The following is a 19,210-nucleotide window of genomic DNA, read 5'->3' as shown; positions in this document are numbered from 1 at the left end:
ACTGATGGATTCAGCCCAACGTAGGCAAGCTTCAATGTTCATGTGTTCATTAAATTGGACCTTTTTTTTTTTCTTTCTTTCTTAAACAACTCAGTTAAACCGGGGGTAGTTGGTCAGAGTGTGGTCTAAGGGTGGGGCCCATCTCCTGCACCCCTCCATTCCTGTTCCAGCATTTCATCAGTGTTTACAGTGAGCACTTTGGTTCTGGCCATTTAGACAGATAGGGAAATCAGAATGCCACTTGCTAAGAATCCCCATGGTCTGTGTGCCAGAGAACAGTGTTTATAACACAGTTACCTATGCAAATGGGCGCTGGATCCAAAGCTGGCTCCAGAAAAGATTAATTGATCTTATGGATGACTCAGGGATAAATCTTTATTGGGAATCTCTCTATTCACCCTGGGTCCCCAACATAACACACCTGCTCATATTGAAATATTTTTCTTGAAATAACAAAAGCTATTCTGAATTTTGTGCAAATGGATGAAACTTAGATTTAGACCTGGAACCATGATAGATGAGTCTCACTTTGGCCACTGTTTTCCTAAGTTATTTCAAGTTATAGGCAAGCACATGTATCGGTCAACAGGTGACCCACTTAGGGATGCATTCCCAATTCTCAGACATGTGGAGGCCATCCTTCCTTGGGATCAGGTGCATAACCTTACTATGGGGTTGCGGGTCTGGCCTCTCCCCGATGGTGCTCAGCCACGGTCCTGGAGCCACGCGGACATCTCCATGCGGGGGTCATGACCTGTCGAACTTTTCCCTTGACCCTGACACGCCTTCCTGCATAGAGGGAGAGGCTGCTCAGAAGGCACTCGGCTTGTGTCGTCCGTGGTGCTGGAGAGGAGGAGGAGGAGAGTGACCAGCCGGCCAGGAGACACCGGGCCACCGTGGACTTCTCACTCCTGATGCTGCCACCTCTGCCTGAGGAGGCCCTGCTGGGAGGAGGCCTGAGCTCTCCCAGGGGCGCTGAGGAAGTGGGTGGGCGGCAGGGTGCCCCCGCGCTGCCGCTTTGCCACTGATGGCACCGGGTTCCTTCCTATGATGGAACTACTCAAGTAAAGTCGTTCATTGAGCCTGAAAATAAATTGAGAAATGATTTATTGAATTGAAATTGAAAAATTGAAATTGAACTAAATTGAAAAATAATTATGTATTTTTTCAATTGCCCACCAATGCTTTGAATGAAATATTGAATTGAAAGACAAAATATTTTTTTCATTGATCTTTCTACTTTGGTATTTGGGGAAAAAAAAATTCCTGATTCCAATTGGAAATATAACTTTGAAGATTTTCTAATTTCCTGTGTTCTCTTTTAATGAGACGAGATTCTTGTTCTTTTTTTTTTTTTTTAATGTGAATAGTTTGGAAGTGAACCTGCTGCCTAGTGGCAAAACTGCCCTCACCCTGCGCCCTGAGCTGTGTGAAGTTTGCAGTGTTGAGCTGAGCTGATAGTGGCGTGATAGCATCAGCTCAGGGTCTCTGGCCCTGCTGGGCTGAGGTGACCCTGTTTGCCCCATCAGGTCCGTGCCCATGGTCCTCCCTTAAGGCTGCTCTAGAATGTAACAGAATGACCATGACTCAGCTCCAGGCTTCAGTGACTGATCCACGACAGCACCTTGGACTTAATTTGCTATTTCAGCCACTGACATTCTCCTGAGGATGCACTTGGTTTGGCTCTGTCTTCTGAAGCATCCTTTCTCGGTTCCGTCTTAGCACATAAACTTTTCTGCATGATGTTTTACTTGGCACTTCAGAACTAAGCCAGTAACCATGACTGTGGTTATTCAGTTTGAAAGGTCCGTGCCTCCTGCCTTGTCCTGGGAGAGTGTGCAAAGGAGACAAGACAGCTCTCCCATGGATTTGCACATGTGTATGTGTTTGGTGAGGATGTGCCTGTGGTTTGTTGACAAATCATGGATACCTGCCAACTTACATGATTTGGCTAAATTCTGAAAATCTTTCTCTTTCAAGGGAGAAAAGTGAACCTAACTTTGCTTTACTTGTAACAAAGGAGAAAAGTCACCTGTGTTTTCTCCTCCTCTAGCACCAACAAGGTGGCACTTTGGGAAATTCTGTCATTCGCTGTGACAAACTGGACCAGTCTGAGATTAAGAGTCTGCTGATGTGTTTTCTTTACATACTAAAAAGCATGTCTGACGGTAGGTAAAAAAATGACAAGATCTGTTTTACTTTCCTTGTTTTAATATTTGGTTTATCCTTTAAAAATTGTAGTTGGTTGAGAGGGTTTAAGGATTTAAATGGGTTTTTTTTCCTCTCGTTTGAAATACATGTTAATTTACTAAATGTACTAGAAATGAAAGTCTTAATTTGGACATTTATTTTCATTAATTACTATATTCTATAAAAAGAGTTCTAAAGTGTGAATGGCTTATTTTAAGATTTTATATTAAACTCAGACATATATCTTCGCCAGAGGAGACAGAAGCAGATAAATGAAAGGAGCTTTTGATTTTTTTTTTTTTAATCAAGTTTCATTTGTCCAAACAAACTTATGGACCACTTGCCTAATTTTACTAGTCAGTCTCCTGAATTAGAGACTGTCGTGTCGGCGACCTGAGCATGTGTGTGCAGCATTCCTGGCTTTAACTAGAAGTGAGGTGTGTTTAGTTTTTGCACTAAACGGAAGTAGTGTCATCCTGGTAGGTTGAGTTTCTGATTAAGGGCTTGACAACCCCATTTGACAACAGAAATGACCACAACCATTAAGGCTGTGTCAGCACTTTGTGAAGCTCGTGAACATCCATGGCAGGAGAGTTGCAACTCTGATTTAGTGTGGTATAAGCAGTGGTACAATGTCACAGTTCTTATCTTGGCCAAAGAAATCTTATTTTCCCTGTAACAAATCAGAAAGTGTTCTGTGAACTCCATTAAGGCCATGGAGAGAAGATGAACTCTTCTGAAAGGAAAATGCCATTTTTGGAGACCTGAAGCCCGCCTGTCTGGCGGCAGGGGCCGTGGCCATTGAGCATCCAGGGAATGGCACTTCTGCCTACAGATAGTGTTTCTTTTCTATCGAGCTCCCATTTCAGCAGCGCCAAGAGCTGACCCCTAGCTCAGAGGTTAGGAGGAGTGTGCCAATCCTTGAAATGCTTTGGAACTGGGGTATTTTATTCTTCTATCGGTATGTTATTTTAAAATAGATATTTTTTAAAAAAACAAATAGACAAGATTTTTTTTTTTTTTTTGGCGAATGATGAACAAATATAAAAGCACCAGGCACTTATTCTAATATTTCAGTTAGAAAGTTGAACTTCTTCCCATTCAGTCAGAAGTTCTCAATTTTCATCGGCGAGTTTTAGCCAGCATTATAATCCTTCTTTTCCTTTATTAAAGGTTTTCTTTAAAATACTTTACATTAAAAAAAAACATTTTACATTTCAAATATTAAATATGATGCATAACTCGAACATCACTGTTTTTAAAAAAACAAATATACAAGAAGTTTTGAATCCAAATGAAAGTTACCCTTTAAAGTCAGCCTTTTGTAAGGCCAGACAAATATTTTTAAAATGCAACAACCTTTTCAAAATAGTTATAGAATGTTCTCTTTTATCAATTACTGTCAAGTATAATTTTTTCCCCTTTATAATTAGAATTTCTTTATGTGTGCCTCATTTAAGAAATCTGTACCTACACTCAGGTTCTGAAGATATTCTTCTGTATTTTCTTTAAAAGCTGTATTATTTCAGTTTTCACATTTAAATCCTAATGTCTACCAAGCATTGATTTTTGTGTATGGTATGGGAGGCGGGAGAGAAATTGCCTTTAGCATAATTTACCAGACAGTCAGAATTAGCTGTGTAGCTAGCTCTGTGGCTGCTCTTTGCTTTATCCCACATTTAAGGAGCACCTTGTACACACGGGGCCCCTCACTCGCCCTCCGCTCCTCTTTGTGCCTCCTCCCTCCTTAAGGGACAGGCTCCCCACTCCGGTATTCTTGGGCTTCCCTGGTGGCTCAGCTGGTAAAGAATCCGCCTGCAATGCGGGAGACATGGCTTCGATCCCTAGGTTGGGAAGATCCCCTGGAGAAGGGAAAGGCTACCCACTCCAGTATTCTGGCCTGGAAGATTCCATGGACTGTGTAGTCCATGGGGTTGCAGAGTCAGACATGACTGAGGGGCTTTCACCTTCACTTGCCCTCCTTAATAGAACTTAGCTCTGCCTCCCCACACCCCACACACACCCAACAGCTGATGTAAGGAAAGGCTGCCATGGTACTGCCCGGCTGGCCCGCCGGTTCTGTCTCTTATGTGCTTGGGGAAGGGGTCTCAGAGGTCTGCAGGTTGACCCAGAGAGGCTCTCAGCATCCCAGGAACTCCCTAGGTTCCCACCACACCCAGATGACCAGCCTCCAGTAACCAGAGTCTGTCTATCTGGATTCTAAACTCAAACCCCGCCCCCAGGAAATGGAAACTCTGCCACCCACCCTCTGGTCTCAGAGGCCAAACGTGGCTTTCAAAATCAGGTGCACTTGGTTTAAATCTCCATTCCACTAGCATTCTCTCTGCTGGTCATTGGGATAATTGCTTAGCGTCTCTGAGCCTTCGTTCAGTTCAGTTCAGTCACTCAGTTGTGTCCGACTCTTTGTGACCCCATGGACTGCAGCACACCAGGCCTCCCTGTCCATCGCCAGCTCACGGAGTTTACTCAAACTCATGTCCATTGAGTTGGTGATGCCATCCAACCATCTCATCCTCTGTCGTCCCCTTCTCCTCCTGCCCTCAATCTTTCCCAACATCAGGGTCTTTTCTAATGAGTCAGTCAGTTCTTCACATCAGGTGGCCAAAGTATTAGAGCTTCAGCTTCAGCATCAGTTCTTCCAATGAATATTCAGGACTGATTTCCTTTAGGATGGACTGGTTGGATCTCCTTGCCGTCCAAGGGACTCTCAAGAGTCTTCTCCAACACCACAGTTCAAAAGCATCAATTCTTTGGTGCTCAGCTTTCTTCACAGTCCAACTCTCACATCCATACATGACTACTGGAAAAACCATAGCCTTGACTAGACGGACCTTTGTTGGCAAAGTAATGTTTCTGCCTTTTAATATGCTGTCTAGGGGGTCATAACTTTTCTTCTAAGGAGTAAGCGTCTTTTTTTTTTTTTTTTTTGCGTCTTTTTATTTCATGGCTTCAGTCACCATCTGCAGTAATTTTGGAGCCCACAAAAATAAAGTCTGTCACTGTTTCCCCATCTATTTGCCATAAAGTGATGGGACTGGATGCCATGATCTTTGTTTTCTGAATGTTGAGCTTTAAGCCAGCTTTTTCACTCTCCTCTTTCACTTTCATCAAGAGACTCTTTAGTTCTTCTTCAGTTAGTCCATTTGTAAATGGGAACTCTGCCTTGACCACGGTGCAGATTCGATGACAGGACACATGTGAAGTCTTGAGACCCAGTGCGGTGCTTAGCACATAACAGCTACTTGCTATGCATCCCCCCGCTTCTCCCACCTGCTCTTGACTACGTAGAATAGAAGTCTACGGCCATGTATCTCTGTGGGCCTTCAGCCTCTCTGCAGCCACCCACTCCCTCATCTCAGGCTCCAAAGACTCAGTGGCTTTTTCCCTAAGAGAAATTTTATAACACATGTCTCAACTTCAATGTAAAAATGCAAAAATGGTTAACTCCCAAACAATAACACTGTTTCTGCAGTGCTGAATGGTTGAGGGTCAGACACAGATAATGATTGCTTCCTGTAAGTGAATTTGTAGGATTTTCCTTAACTGAAAATGTGCCCAATTGCTTGTGATAAAGAGCAGGCGAGGTTCTTAAGCACAGGTACATTGTACCATCAGGCTGGGAAATAGGAGCGCTCATACACTGCTTATTCAGAAAGTGGTTTGACAGTATCTGTCAAATTTTAAATGTACAAACCATTAACACGGTTAGTTCACTTCGAAGAATTTGTCCTATAGATGTGGTTGGACGAGTGTGCAAAGACCCATGTTCACTGAAGCATGATTTATAACAGCAAAAAATGAGGGCAAGAATGAGTAAATATTTGTCAGTCGGGGCCTTGGTAACTTTTAGTGCGTCCATGGAGAAGAATATTATGCAGCTTAGAAAAGATTGGGGTAGATCGAAGGTCTGTTGTTGAATTAAAACTCAGTGAAACATTGCACATAGGATGCATGTTTCCATTTCTCTGTGTGTGTGTGTGTTGGGAAGGGGTTACTTATGTACATATAAGAATTTTCAGCAGATTCTCTACTGAGAAGGGATCTTGTAGTTGGTAAAGAGTGAGCCTCATTTTACACTGTATGCCCACATGTATTCTTTGAATTTTCTAACCCATTTAGGAGCCCATCATGTATAAGTTAAAATATGTACCATGTCAGGCTAGATGATGCATGATGAAATTAAAGTTCAAGTGTTCAAATGTAGTTTCTTTACACTGACTAAGCTGTTGTACATGTCATCCGGTATAGAGTGGTCACCGTAGTTCATCCTTTGATCAGTTATGAAAGGGGGCTGGGAGGGTTTGGAGGCCTACACTCAGGTCTCTTCCCTTATTACATACGTAGAAAATAAGCATCCTGATTCTAACCAAATATATGTTTACTTTCCAGATGCTTTGTTTACATATTGGAACAAGGCCTCAACAGCCGAACTTATGGATTTTTTTACAATATCAGAGTGAGTAGCTTTGTCTTTGCTCATTGACTCTTGATTTTTCCTGGCTAATTAAGAGGTGTGAAGAATACTATGTTGTTGAACCAGGAGTGCAATGTATAGTCACATCCACACTTATCCTTAGTTAAGCTCTTTCTCCTGGAGCTGACCCCAACACCCAGTCTCAGGAACTCATGACCCAGAAGACAGTGACAGCCCTAAATTATTACATATGTGATGATTATAGATGAGAGGTTACTACTTGTGTAGATAAGCCATTTTAATAAAATAACACAACATTTGTTAGCTGAATTGGGTGGATGGATGCTGCACTTCTGAGTTGACTCTAACTTAGGCAGATGCAGAAACTGAGACAGAAAAATTGCTATAATTTAAAAATATCTAGTAAGTAAAAGTGGAATCTTAAATACAGTCTATATTATTTGATCTCTTTAAGTTTCTATTTTTCCTTTAAGCTTTTTATTTTTAGAAACACAAATCCACAATCCCTTATCCAAAACCAGTAGGGCCAGATGGTTTTTCAAATCCAGAATTTTTTGGATTTTTGAAAAGTTTGCATAAAGAGTATATTCCATAACACCCCATTAGGGTCTCAGGGAGCACCCCACAGTCAAGCACATTATAGTTTCTGCATTAAGAACTTATTTCTTCAATACCATGATTATTCACAGTAATTGGTTAAATCATGGGCTTCCCTTGTGGCTCAGCTGGTAAAGAATCCGCCTGCAATGTGGGAGACCTAGGTTTGATCCCTGGGTTGGGAAGATCTCCTGGACAAGGGAAAGGCTACCCACTCCAGTATTCTGGCCTGGAGAATTCCATGGACTGTATAGTCCATGGGGCTGCAGAGTCAGACACGACTGAGTGACTTTCACAAGTAGCTTTATGTCTGCTAGTTGGGGGTCATGATTTGCTGCCACATGTGTTTGCATGAATTTGGGTGGAAATCCGTGATGTTCAGAGATTTGTGCATTTTGGAGTTAATGGCCTAGACGTTATTTTAACTGCCTCTAATTAAATATATGATTTTTTTAAAGCAATGTCATGGATATAGTAAAATAAACAACAACAACAAAAAACATCCTTTATGTCTATAAGGGACCAGTCCATTTACTTGAATCAAAAAAGAAAGTTCCAGGGGCTTCCCTGATGGTCTACTGGTTATGACTGTACTCCCAATGCAGGGGGCACTAGTTTGATCCTTAGTTGAGGAACTAAGATCCCGTATACCACGTGGAGCAGCCAAAATAAATAAATAAAATGAAGAGATGTTATCTTGCTAAAAGGAAAAAATATGATGTTAAAAAAAGAAAGCTCCTTAGGTTGAATGAGGATAAGTAAGCAATTCGGAGCAGTGCTTGGGGTTTTCACTGTGACTTCCAAGACGAACGTAGAGTAAATGTCCAAGCCCTAAGTCCGAGTTGACCCTGTCCCTCCTGGGCCTTTCTTCTGTGTTGCTCAAACCATCCACCACGGTTTTGATAGCAGCACAACATAGGGCCTGCCTTGCATTTGATCACTTTCTCTGGGTTTAAAGGCACCTTGCAGAGAATTTCTGAAAACCAGAAGCAAGGGGCTAGTAATATATGTAAGAGCTTATTGAATGAACGTGTTACTGTAAACGCATTTAAATAAAATAATGTGTCAGAAGTGATTTTATCCCCAGTAATTTTGTCGCCTCCCCTAATAATCTTTCATCCTACCCACAGAGTCTGCCTGCACCAGTTCCAATACATGGGGAAGCGCTACATCGCCAGGTACTGTGGGGGTTTAGTGTGACGTGCGTGTCATTCTGTGTATTACTGGGACCCGAAAGTGTGGGAATTGTCATCTGTGGTGATTGGCAGTTAGAAATCTCACAAACAGCCACGAAGACAGTTGGCGGGCCTTTGGATTGCCGCCATGAAACCTGGCGGCCTCGCTCGCCGGCGTTCCTGCGTTCCTTCTGTCTCGTTCTGTCTCAGGCGAAGCTCTTGGAAAGGTTTTCCTCCGCGGCCTGGTGCCGCAGTTCCTTCCACACCCTCCCTCGCGCTCTGTTCCTGCTGTCTCCTCTTTCTCTTCTCGCTGTTCCTCCGGCTGTGGCTTCTCTCTCTCTCTCTCTCTCTCCTTCCTCAATGATCTCTCTTCCCATCTCACTCTCAAAAGGTCCTTTTCTTTTTTTTTTTTCTTACCATTCTACCTCCCAGCTCCCAAGACACTAACTTCTCAATCCAGCCCCTTTGCTCCTTAATGAGAGAAAGTTTTGAGCCCATCTCCGATCTGTTCGGGCTGCCACCAATACCATCTCTCCAACTGAGCCCTTCCTCCTCTCTTTCTGAGTAAACCGTCTGTGCCCTGTCGTTGCTGACCAGAGCTCGGCCCTGTGCCGAGACCCTTGGTTCTGGACGCTCCTTGCCGACAGGCAGCTGAGCAGCCCCTTCTCTGGCGGTATCACTGTTTCCTCAGAGGGCATCCCCTCCCTGCTCCGGCCCTGTCGCCATCCAGTGTGTCTGTGTCCGTCCTCTTCCGTGTTGTGTATCCTGTGATGATGTATTCGTGGGGTCTTGGTCCAAGTGTCTCATTTCTCTGTTGTTACTGTTTTAAAAATTTAATGATGAATAAACAAATGTATGTTTTAAGAAAAAAACTTTAAAAGTTTAGTTGTCCTTGAGGTTTTTCGCTTATCTGTAATTCTGTTTTACAGCAATGAAATAGGAAAGAGATTTTTAATAGACTTTCTGAATGTTATGCTTTTATGGTAATATTGTTCTTTTCTTGAGCTATTTGAGAAATTTTCAGAATGGTGTTAATGTTAAGTAAAAGTATGTTTTCTTTTAAAAATCAGATTGAGAGAGACTATATTATGCTTTCCTCCCATTAATACTATTTTTAATTGAAACACGGTGGCACTTAACGTCCGCTAATCTCAACTCTTTATGTTTTTTTTTTCTATCGTAACAGTAATTTTTGCATTTGAGTTTTTTGAGTCCTAAATGCAAGTATATACAGTGTGTCCTTATGCAATAACCTCTTTATATGATAACTTCATTCCTTTTGACTTTGTCCCATGAAGATGGTTAAACAGTATATTTGTAGCAGAAAGACACTGTGCTGGGGGAGCTTCTCACCCTCTTTTAGTAACTGCCACCCACGTCACAAGATGGCATTTGGAATATGTTGTGCAAATAGAATAAAATGCCTCAGAGCTAAACGTGGTGAATGTGAGAAGCCAAAGATTTCGGCCCCAACAAATTGTGGAATTGGGTTTTGTGAAACAGTTCACTGATTTGTTTTCAATGGCTATAAATTTAACCTTTTTTTTTTTTTTTTTAAGAGAAAAGCCTCTGACTTCCTAAGCACCCTGTATATATTTGCATGTAAAAGGATAATTCCTGGGACGGTCTTAAAAGTAAATGAGCATAGAGAGGCGGGGGAGGAGGCCGGTGTGGCTTTGTCCGGTGCAGAGCCGCGTGCTGGTTTATAGGAAACCGTGCCGTGGTCTCTGCTGCATGCGGACAGGATCCCGAGTCGTCTGTGTTTGGCCTCCATGGGGCTCCCGTCCTGGGAACACCTTCTCATCGTGTCCCTTTGGAATCACCCAGCAGCATGCTGCCCCATGAGACTCCATGCATGCCCTGCTGCACTCCACACAGTAACACAGTGAGGGAGACGGTTGGCCGCGGGACGGGGGACAGGCGTCACTGCGGCGCTGGGCTCATGTCTCGTCTGCTCTGGTGATGGTACAACAGTAGGAAGTCAGCCGTTTGGCCGCTAACCCAGATCACTTTTCTGTTTTCTTCACTTGGCTGCTGACAAGTCTAACAAAGGGTGTGGCTCTTCTCCTTCTTGCCTGGGTAAGAATCGAAGGTGTTACACCGCTGCACAGAATCCCTCCCACCGCATGTTTGTCCCGTTTTCTTCCCATGCCTTTATTTTGCCTAAAAAAATAAAATCGTTTCCGCTCTTTGGTAACATGTCTCATCTGAAAAGGCGCGTGCTGTCTTGGCCGTTGTCCAGATGCTGGTCTTCGGCACCACACTGGACTGATGCTCACCTGTTTAAAAAGGAGCATCTCTGAAGGACTTTCCAGCACCGGAAAGGCCTCTGCTTTGGCCTGGCTCTCGCTCCTTCGCCTTCAGGTGCTTTGCTGTGAATGTGAGCGCTGCCCCCCTGCGTGTGTGGCTCTGGCTCCCGGGCCGCAGACAGGCTCCGCCGCGCTTGGTCTGTGCGTGGCCGCCTCCTCCGTGCTGTGTCCCGGCCTCACTAACGCCCCTCCCCGTCTCGCCGCAGTGTAACAAGTCTAACTTTGGCTCCTATCCCATTTCACTCATGTTGCAGGAACCAGGAGGGGCTGGGACCCATAGTTCATGATCGAAAGTCTCAGACATTGCCTGTTTCCCGTAACAGAACAGGGATGATGCATGCGAGATTGCAGCCGCTGGGCAGCCTGGATAACTCTCTCACTTTTAACCACAGTAAGTCCCATGGCCCCGTCGTAACAGCCAGCCGGCCCGCGTGACAGCCCCGAGGGGACCGCCCGCGCCGGCCCGCGCCGCACACCGCGTCGCCGACTCGCCTTCTCTTGCAGCTCAGGGCAGGAGGACCAGGAGCTCGCCACGCAGTCCCCTTCCTCGGAGGAGAATGACACAATGTGGGATGCGGTCAACTGCGGCAGCAGACCCAAACGCTCACCCCCTCTGCCCCACGCGCTCTGCTTGGTGCTTTTAAAACAAAATCCAGCCTAATTGATGATGATAGCGGGACATCCTCTGATATTTTTAGTTCGGTATTTTGATTCATTACCAGGAGCCGCCTTCTCGTCATTTACCGACCCGCTGTGACTCCAAAGAAACCTCTGGGGCAGCTTTCGCCCTCCTAAGGCCGTGCGTGCAGTTGACCCAGCGTCCCCATTCTGACATTCCAGCCCTGAATGTTAATCCTTAAACTGCTGCGAAGCCGTAAAGCCCGTGAATCAATGTGTGAGGGTGTGGAAAAGCCAATAACAAAGTGACTTTTTCTGTGTTTTCAGTGTGAGAAAGATATCAAGTGTGCTTGGGATTTCTGTAGACAATGGTAAGATTTAATCAGGTCGAAGTCTGCTTACAAGGCTGCTTCACTTGCAAACCGAGACCTCTCATTCATTTCGCCTTCCTAACTTTGGGGCTTCCTAACTTCACAGTAGAGACTTTGCCAAAACATAGGAGCATTATCTTTAATTCACTCTTATCAATTGCCAGAGGGCACCTGTGCTGTTTCTAGAAATCTAAGTGTAAATTTAATCTCCTTAAGGGTTTCTTCAAGCAGGAAACCTGTAAGATCTCGACCTTGCAGCACGTTAGCGTGATCATTTCTGTCAGTGGTGTGGTCCCTGAATCGTCCCAGCCTCGCTCCGGGCATGAGTTAGCTAGTTATTGTGCCATGCAGGCAACTATTTATACTCATTCCAAGCAACATCTTTAATACATAGCTATTAATATCTTCTCATCGTTTCTAATCATAGGAATTCATCCCATGAACTGTGATGTCCATACCTCTTTCTTTGTACAGGCTGAGAGTCAAGACAATGTATTCCCGACACCTTAAATTGAGAATAGTTCAGGCTGAGGAATCAAAATATAGCAGCTTCCACCCCCTCTTCCACCCCCAGCAAAGTTAAATGTAGTGGATACAGTCTCTCTATATAAAATTCTAGGCTTAATTTAAATCAATATTATGTCAGTCTGCCACACACTGAGCCGGTAGCCTTCAAATGCTAGTTCTCAGTTCTATACTTAGCTGTACCTTGTACAACACATGTAAGAGTTTGATTTACCCACCTCTGTTAGGGCTTTTTCAGCTCTGCAGACGTGGGGTTCGAGCAGACAGAGCAAGGAGTCTCACTGTTTTTAGTTTTCATTTCCTGTTTAGCACACAAATCAAATCTCCATTCTTCTGAAGGGCCTGCCACGTTTCCTTTCGCCCAGAAAATTTTAACACAAGGATTATCTCACTGTCAGTTGAAATAAATGCTTACACCTTAAAATATTTAAAAAAAAAAAAAACAGCACAACATCATAAGCAGGCCAAGGCCCCGCCTGCCAAGGTAATTGTTTAGGAAACATAGAAAACAGACAAAAATAAATGGAATGATCAGCCCATGAATAAATAACCTTAATCCACTAAGATGGGCAGCAGTTCCTCCCACTGCAAATGGGCTTTGCGGTGGTGGCTTGAATTGGAAGAGAGAGACAGCTGGCTGTGTTCTACTGCCAAAGACCATATTGTTACCGTTGTTGATTTCCATCCTCTCTTCCTGCTGCCCACAGAGAACCCCGTCCTACCCGCCCCTCTCCTCTTTTCATCCTGAATGTTTTTCTTTAGTTAGTTTTCAGCAACACCATCCTCAATCAAAGCTTCTCCTTCTGCCTTTCCAAGCAACTGTGCGTAGCTGATTATTTTAGCCTTCTGAAGTGTGCCTGCAATTCCTGCTTACCCCAGATAGCTTCCAGTGTCTCGTAGTCCATGCATCTTCCCCTGGAACTTATGTCTCTGATTCTGATTTTGTATTTGGGGGGCTTTGGCCCCTGCCTCCGTTAGCCCTTTGAGCTCCATGTCTTCAACTCAGCCAAAAGCCAGAGCGAGGGAGTGTATCCTGTATGTATACATGTGTATGTGTGTGAGCATGTATATGTATATATACATAGATGATTTTTTACATCTGGAACCTAGGCATTTTATGGGAAATTTGTAGCCATATATGTGTCTTTAAGAAAATTCCTATTTAACAGTGAATACAGTACCTTCTGTTGGGCCAACCAATATGACAGATATCCAGTATGTGAGAGACTTGGCTGGAATGCCAGAATCTAAAATGGATTTATTTTAGAAAAGAATGGAAATAGGAAGAATCCCTTAGACACCGGCATTTTTGCATTTCCTCTTTTCTCTAGTTCAAGTAGGAAAGGCTTTGTTAGAGCTCAGCATGACCAGCAGGGGGCAGCAGAGGACCGCAAAGAACTTAGGCCAATGAAGGCCAGGCTGCCCCGTCCCCATCACCAGTTACAGTGAGACAAGGGAAGAGACCCCGTACTTACTGCAGGTATAACCCTAGCAGGCACTTACTCTTGGATTTTTACAGCAACTAATGAAAGTAACAGTTTCACTGTGACCAATGGGCTTAGCTATTTTAAAAACACTCAAAGCATAGGAGTTTGTTGCATGGGTCATTGCCCAGGCTTATAAAAAGAAAATGTTTACAACATTAAGGTATTGACCTGTTTACTGTAACATGTACTCATTGTGTATTGGTAGAAAAGACTTATGCCAGAGGACAAATTGAGAGTGATAGGTGCCCGGAGAATATTTTATATAAACCAAGTGATGAGGGGAAAACTGAGTGAAGCACATTTGCAAATAAGTGATACATTTACAAAATAAAATAACACTCTGTCCTTAATATTATATGTTATTCTAGGCATATGTTAAATTCACTTGAATGATAATCTATATTTCCCACTAATTGATGGGAGAAAAGCCAGTCAAGAGGTAAAAACCCTTGAAGAAAACCTGTATTTCATATAATTCAGTATAAGAGATGATTTAAGATCACTGGACTAAGTTGCAGAGAATTGTTGTTTAGTCGCTAAGTTGTGCCTGACTCTTTTATGACCCCATGGACTGTACCCCCCTCTCCCCCCTCCGACAAGGCTCCTCTGTCCATGGCTTTCTCCAGGCAGGAATACTGGAGTGGGATGCCATTTCCTCCTCCAGGGGACCTTCCCGACCCCGGGATCGAACCCACGTCTCCTGCATTGGCAGGCAGATTCTTTACCGCTGAGCCACCTGGGAAGCCCTTGCAGGGAATTATGTGCCAGATGTCCTGTGACATTTGGAAAAGGCAAGTGGCTGGGGATCAGCTTCTGCCCTTCCCACCACATCACCTCTGATGTGTGCTGGGACCAGGGGCCAGGGATAGTTATAGGTATTGTTCCGTTGATCAATTTTTTGGATCAATAAACAATTGTGTGATTTGACTTGTAGGTCTAGTCTTTAAAATCGAGCATTACTACACCGGGTTTTTCAGGAAACTGAACTGCATAAAACGGAGTAGAGTTAGTTTAAACACAGCAAATGACATTAGAGAGGAAAAGGTCTCATCCTTGGCCTTTAAGTGGGATTTTAGAATAAATCCTGTATCTGAGTGACAACAGACTGGAAACTGTGTACATGTGAGCAGTGGGTCCTCAGGTCTCTAAAGCGACCCCTGACGTGCCCGCCAGAGATGATGGTACATCAGGGAAGTCCTCCCCACCCTGACCTTCCTCATGGACCACGCTCAGTGCCTGCGCCCCGAGGCACCACTGCCCCCTGGTGGAAGTCAGTAGGGTTAACAGCACTCCTTACTGGCCTCGGTCAGAATCTGCTTTGTCAGCTTTAAAAAGTTGCTGACCGATGCTTTGAGAAATGACCGTGTCTCTTAAGGCCCCTTCTTGGGTTTGCCAGCTCAGTTTGATTTCCCTGTGTTATCCAGTAACACGGTGACCACCTATTTGAGTCTTCCCTCATACACTGCTCTGTTCCAGGCCTTAAGACAGGCTGTCCCCATGGGGGTGTCCGTTGGCGGATTGTCCAGTCAATCTGTATCACCCACACAGCCTCCTGTGCTGCTACTTATTTTCAGGAGTGATTCAGTAACACTAGCTCAGGAATCCTACTGATTTTTGAGACGAAACGGTTTAAAGAGAAGCAAAAGGCATCGCTGACTCAATGGACATGAGTTTGAGCAAACTCCAGGAGAAGTTTGGTGAAGGACAAGGAAGCCTGGCATGCTGCAGTCCATGGGGTTGCAAAGAGTCAGACATGACTGCGTCACTCAACAACAACAACAAATTATAACCAATTGTGGCCCAAAGAACTGCTTCTTTAATATGATTCGGACACAGGCAAGCAGGTTTTATATGAATTTGACTCTTATTCTGAGAGAGATTAGATAGCCAGTGTAATGGCTTATGGGTGGTGTATTATAGTAGCTTAGAGAAATTTTGTCACTAATTAGCATGGCCCATTGATAATGTACATTTAAAAAAAACCCACACATTCACAAATCGCAATTCCTGAATCATTCTAGACGTTCTGCTAGATAACAGTAAACTCTGTTGGAGTTCTTTGGTATGCAGACCATCTCATCTGTAATGATCAAACTCGGATACACTTATCCAGTAGTTTACCTAGAAAGAGAAAAGGCTCGTTCTGTGCAGAGATTACAGTTCATCACCAAAGCAACTGCCTTGTTACAGGTTAACTTGGATTCTAAAGCTTCATCTGGGGTAAATGGCAGCCCTCAAAATATCACCTGTGTGATAATTTTTGGTTGGTCTGATAAAAGGTGTTGTATTTGGTTTTTTGGTCCTCTGTCGCCCTGGTTTGTGATCACCGTAACAATAATCACCAGTTTGCTTTCCTCTCTTTGTTGGCTCTGTGTCTCACCAAACAAACCTTGCCAGATGAGGAAATGCCTTGGCTTACAAAGGCGGTTCAATGAATATTAGTTCCAAAAAATGTCTGTCTTTCTTTCTGCTGGATTTCTGGCCCCCAAAAAGCAGAAATAAAAAGAAACAGCTAGTACCGTTGTGCTAGTGCCAGATGTGTTCCGTAGCTTCAGTAAGGACACGATGACTGTCGCGCTGTGAAAATGAGGCAGGATACACAGAACCACCATTTTCAAAGCAAAACAAAGTTGGATGAAAACACATAATAGTTTTTATTAAGTCATACTTTAAAAAGCAACTTAGAAGCTTTTGTAGCCTTTTAAAACTCTCTGACATTTATTAAAGTCAGAAAAACATCATGCTAGTTACTTTATCTTTATAGTGGAGATTATGATACAGTGACCTGGATAAGGAACTTGGAGTGTAGTTTCTGGTTTTTTCCCCATTACTGGCCTCCAGAGAACTCTCTAGGCTTTCTGTACTTCATTTTCCTGATCTGTGTACAAAATGTCCTCCTCTCTGGAGTATTAAGAAAATTACCTACATAGTAAATGTTGATTGGTTTTGCTCCTTGGAGAAAGACATTACATGATGTTTTATTATATTGCCATCTTTCTTTGTAATCTAGATCAATACCATAACATCTTTGCATCCCTATATATATTTCTGCTAATGCATTACCATTTCATAATTTAATATCTCAAATTATATGTCAAACTACATTTATATCAGTACTAAATGGATTTTACAGCCACATACAGAAGATATCAGTTTGTATTTAAATTATGATTCTTCAAGTCTCTTCCTTTTCTTAAACATTTCTTTCAGTCATAGTGGCTTTCGTGCTTTTTATTAAAGCAAGTAGAATACTATTAGTGGTACAGTCAACTCTTGGTTATCATTCATGATTCTAGCTGATAAAACAAATCTTTATGTTATTGACTTGAGACATCCGTAGCATTCACTATGTGCCATGCACTATTCCATGAGCTTCACAACCATTTACTAATTTAATGGCCACCATAACCCTTTGAGGGTAGGTACTGTTATTATCCCCATTCTACAGATGAGGAAACTGAGGTAGAAAGGGGTCATATAACTTGCCCAAGGTTACACAGCTAGTAAGGGGCCGAGCTGGATTCATTGACCAGCAGCCTGACCCTCAGCTCATTTTCCTTCCCTTTCCTTCCCTAATTAAGCTGCTGCCTCTGTCTATATGGAAGCTTCAGACACCTCAGCCTCCTTCATTCCCCTACCCACCCCCCCATCCTAACAACTCAGATAAGTGGCTCAATTGAGTGAACTCCAGTCCAAGTACCAGTCCTGGCTCCCTTGTTTACCAGCTGTGTGACTTAAGATAAGTTTTAGCCCTTCTGTGCTTCCATTTCCTTATCTGCAGAAAGGGTTTAATAAGTGTACACACTTCAGAGGGCTACCGAGGCATTAATGAGATGATCTGTGTGAAGTTCACAGAATCACGGCTGGCACATAGCAAGTGCACAATGCATGTTTGTTGCTGTTGCTCCCCGTCCAGAGTGGAAAAAGAGTCATAATGGAATGGAAACATTATTAGTACCCCCTTTTCCCCACCCACCAAAAAAATAAAAAGGCCAACAGGGAGATAAGGCCCTGAAGGAAGCCTGGAAATAATCAAGAGTTGACTGTGACCATACCGTCCGCCAGCTTGTGCTCTGCAGCCGCCGACAGTGACCTTGTGTTATGATCCATGCAGGCTACGGCCACTCGGACGCTGACGTTCTCCACCAGTCGTTACTTGAAGCCAATATTGCTACTGAGGTGTGCCTGACGGCGCTGGACACCCTCTCTCTGTTCACGCTGGCGTTTAAGGTTTGTACTGAACAGCTGTTCATGGTCAGAGCCTTGCTGAAACTCCTTTTTTGCTTATTTAGCTGAACCAGCAAGAACTTCTTACGTTGCAGTTTTACCGCAGCAACTGTTTTTGCCCCTGTAAGGAAGCCATTAATCCTTAAATTCCCTTAGCGAAAGCATTCCACAGTTAATGACCCCAATTCCCTGAAATATAATACAGCTCAACTGGTCAGAGTGTGCTGCCTGCTTGCGACTGGTGGACACAGGCTTTGGTGAGGTTAACCCTTGGCCAGATGAAAGCATTTACCAGGAACATGGCTTTGCTCTGCCTTCAAGGATGATAAACACAGGAGCCTAATCAGGCATTTCTACCTCCACTGTCTTTAAACATATCCAAATGTGGTAGCAATTAAAATTAAACATTTGTACGTAGAGGTGTGTGCTCAGTTGCTCAGTTGTGTCTGACTCTTTGCTGTCCCATGGACTGTAGCCTGCTAGGCTCCTCTGCTCATGGGGTTTTCCAGGCAAGAATACTGAAGTGGGTTGCCATTTCCTACTCCAGAGAATCTCCCCAACCCAGGGATCAAACCCACTTCTACATTAGCAGGTGGATTCTTGACCATCGAACCACCTGGGAAGCCCATACATAGAAAAGCAATACGTAAAAACACATTCACCTTTTCAGTTGTTTTTTTTTTAATCTGTTACTAAGTTAAATGATAGAAAACATTTCAGGTATAGAGAATAAAAAGTGGTTTTGGTCTTTCAAGTAGTAGTGTAGTGAGTCACATTCGCACAAGTAAAGACGGTCTCTTCAGCCACTCTGGTTTTTTGGGACCTACCCCTTCCCTTCCTTGCTCAGTGACTACTTAGGTTTTCAGGGAGACTGAATTAGTGTTAATATGCTCTGAATATGAAAACAGCATGTTTATTTGCAAGGTAATTTGGAAAACATACCCAAAGGCATTCTGTACTTTACTCGTCTTCTCGTGAAGCACATTCCCTTATTACACAGAGTGAAGATAGCTACCGGTCATCTTGTTGCTTTATTATAATTTACCTTTGTTCTTAGCATTCGCACTACCCATGTCCCCAGGAAGTGTCCTCACTAGGAACCCTGCTGAGAGATGAGGAAATGGTGGGCCCCTCGGATGAGAATGGGGGCAGCCGTGTCTTATGTGGAGCCTGACCCCAGCGGCTCTTGGCTGTGGGCCCCCGGCTGGTGGCAGCTGCAGACCCTGAGGCTTGTCAGAGGCTGTGTGCAGATTCT

At 43.7% G+C, this 19,210-nt stretch overlaps 1 protein-coding gene and 1 long non-coding RNA gene across 14 annotated transcripts in view; one reads left to right on the top strand and one right to left on the bottom strand.

Moving 5' to 3' along the window:
* Window positions 1-19,210, top strand: part of DOCK9 (dedicator of cytokinesis 9) — a 270,534-nt gene that overhangs the window by 208,650 nt on the left and 42,674 nt on the right. For 5 of the 13 annotated variants that reach the window (XM_043892115.1, XM_043892114.1, XM_043892109.1 and 2 more), the window contains exons 35-39: window positions 2,054-2,168; window positions 6,601-6,667; window positions 8,374-8,421; window positions 11,673-11,716; window positions 17,843-17,958. In XM_043892115.1, coding sequence (XP_043748050.1) covers window positions 2,054-2,168; window positions 6,601-6,667; window positions 8,374-8,421; window positions 11,673-11,716; window positions 17,843-17,958 — 390 coding nt within the window. Of the gene's footprint in view, window positions 1-2,053; window positions 2,169-6,600; window positions 6,668-8,373; window positions 8,422-10,981; window positions 11,119-11,672; window positions 11,717-17,842; window positions 17,959-19,210 lie in introns of all 13 variants that reach the window. The other 8 variants (XM_043892106.1, XM_043892103.1, XM_043892104.1 and 5 more) reach the window with 2 other exon arrangements.
* LOC122686820 lies at window positions 61-17,956 on the bottom strand. Its single transcript, XR_006338903.1, has 3 exons — window positions 17,784-17,956; window positions 12,460-12,658; window positions 61-1,083 (listed from the first exon to the last, which is right to left on the bottom strand). It is a non-coding gene; the product is annotated as an uncharacterized LOC122686820 (long non-coding RNA).

Source organism: Cervus elaphus, chromosome 30 (genome assembly GCF_910594005.1).
Source record: "Cervus elaphus chromosome 30, mCerEla1.1, whole genome shotgun sequence".
Classification (NCBI taxonomy): Eukaryota; Metazoa; Chordata; class Mammalia; order Artiodactyla; family Cervidae; genus Cervus; species Cervus elaphus.
The sequence above is the reverse complement of the archived record's forward strand: the minus strand, read 5'-3'. Positions and strand labels throughout refer to the sequence as shown.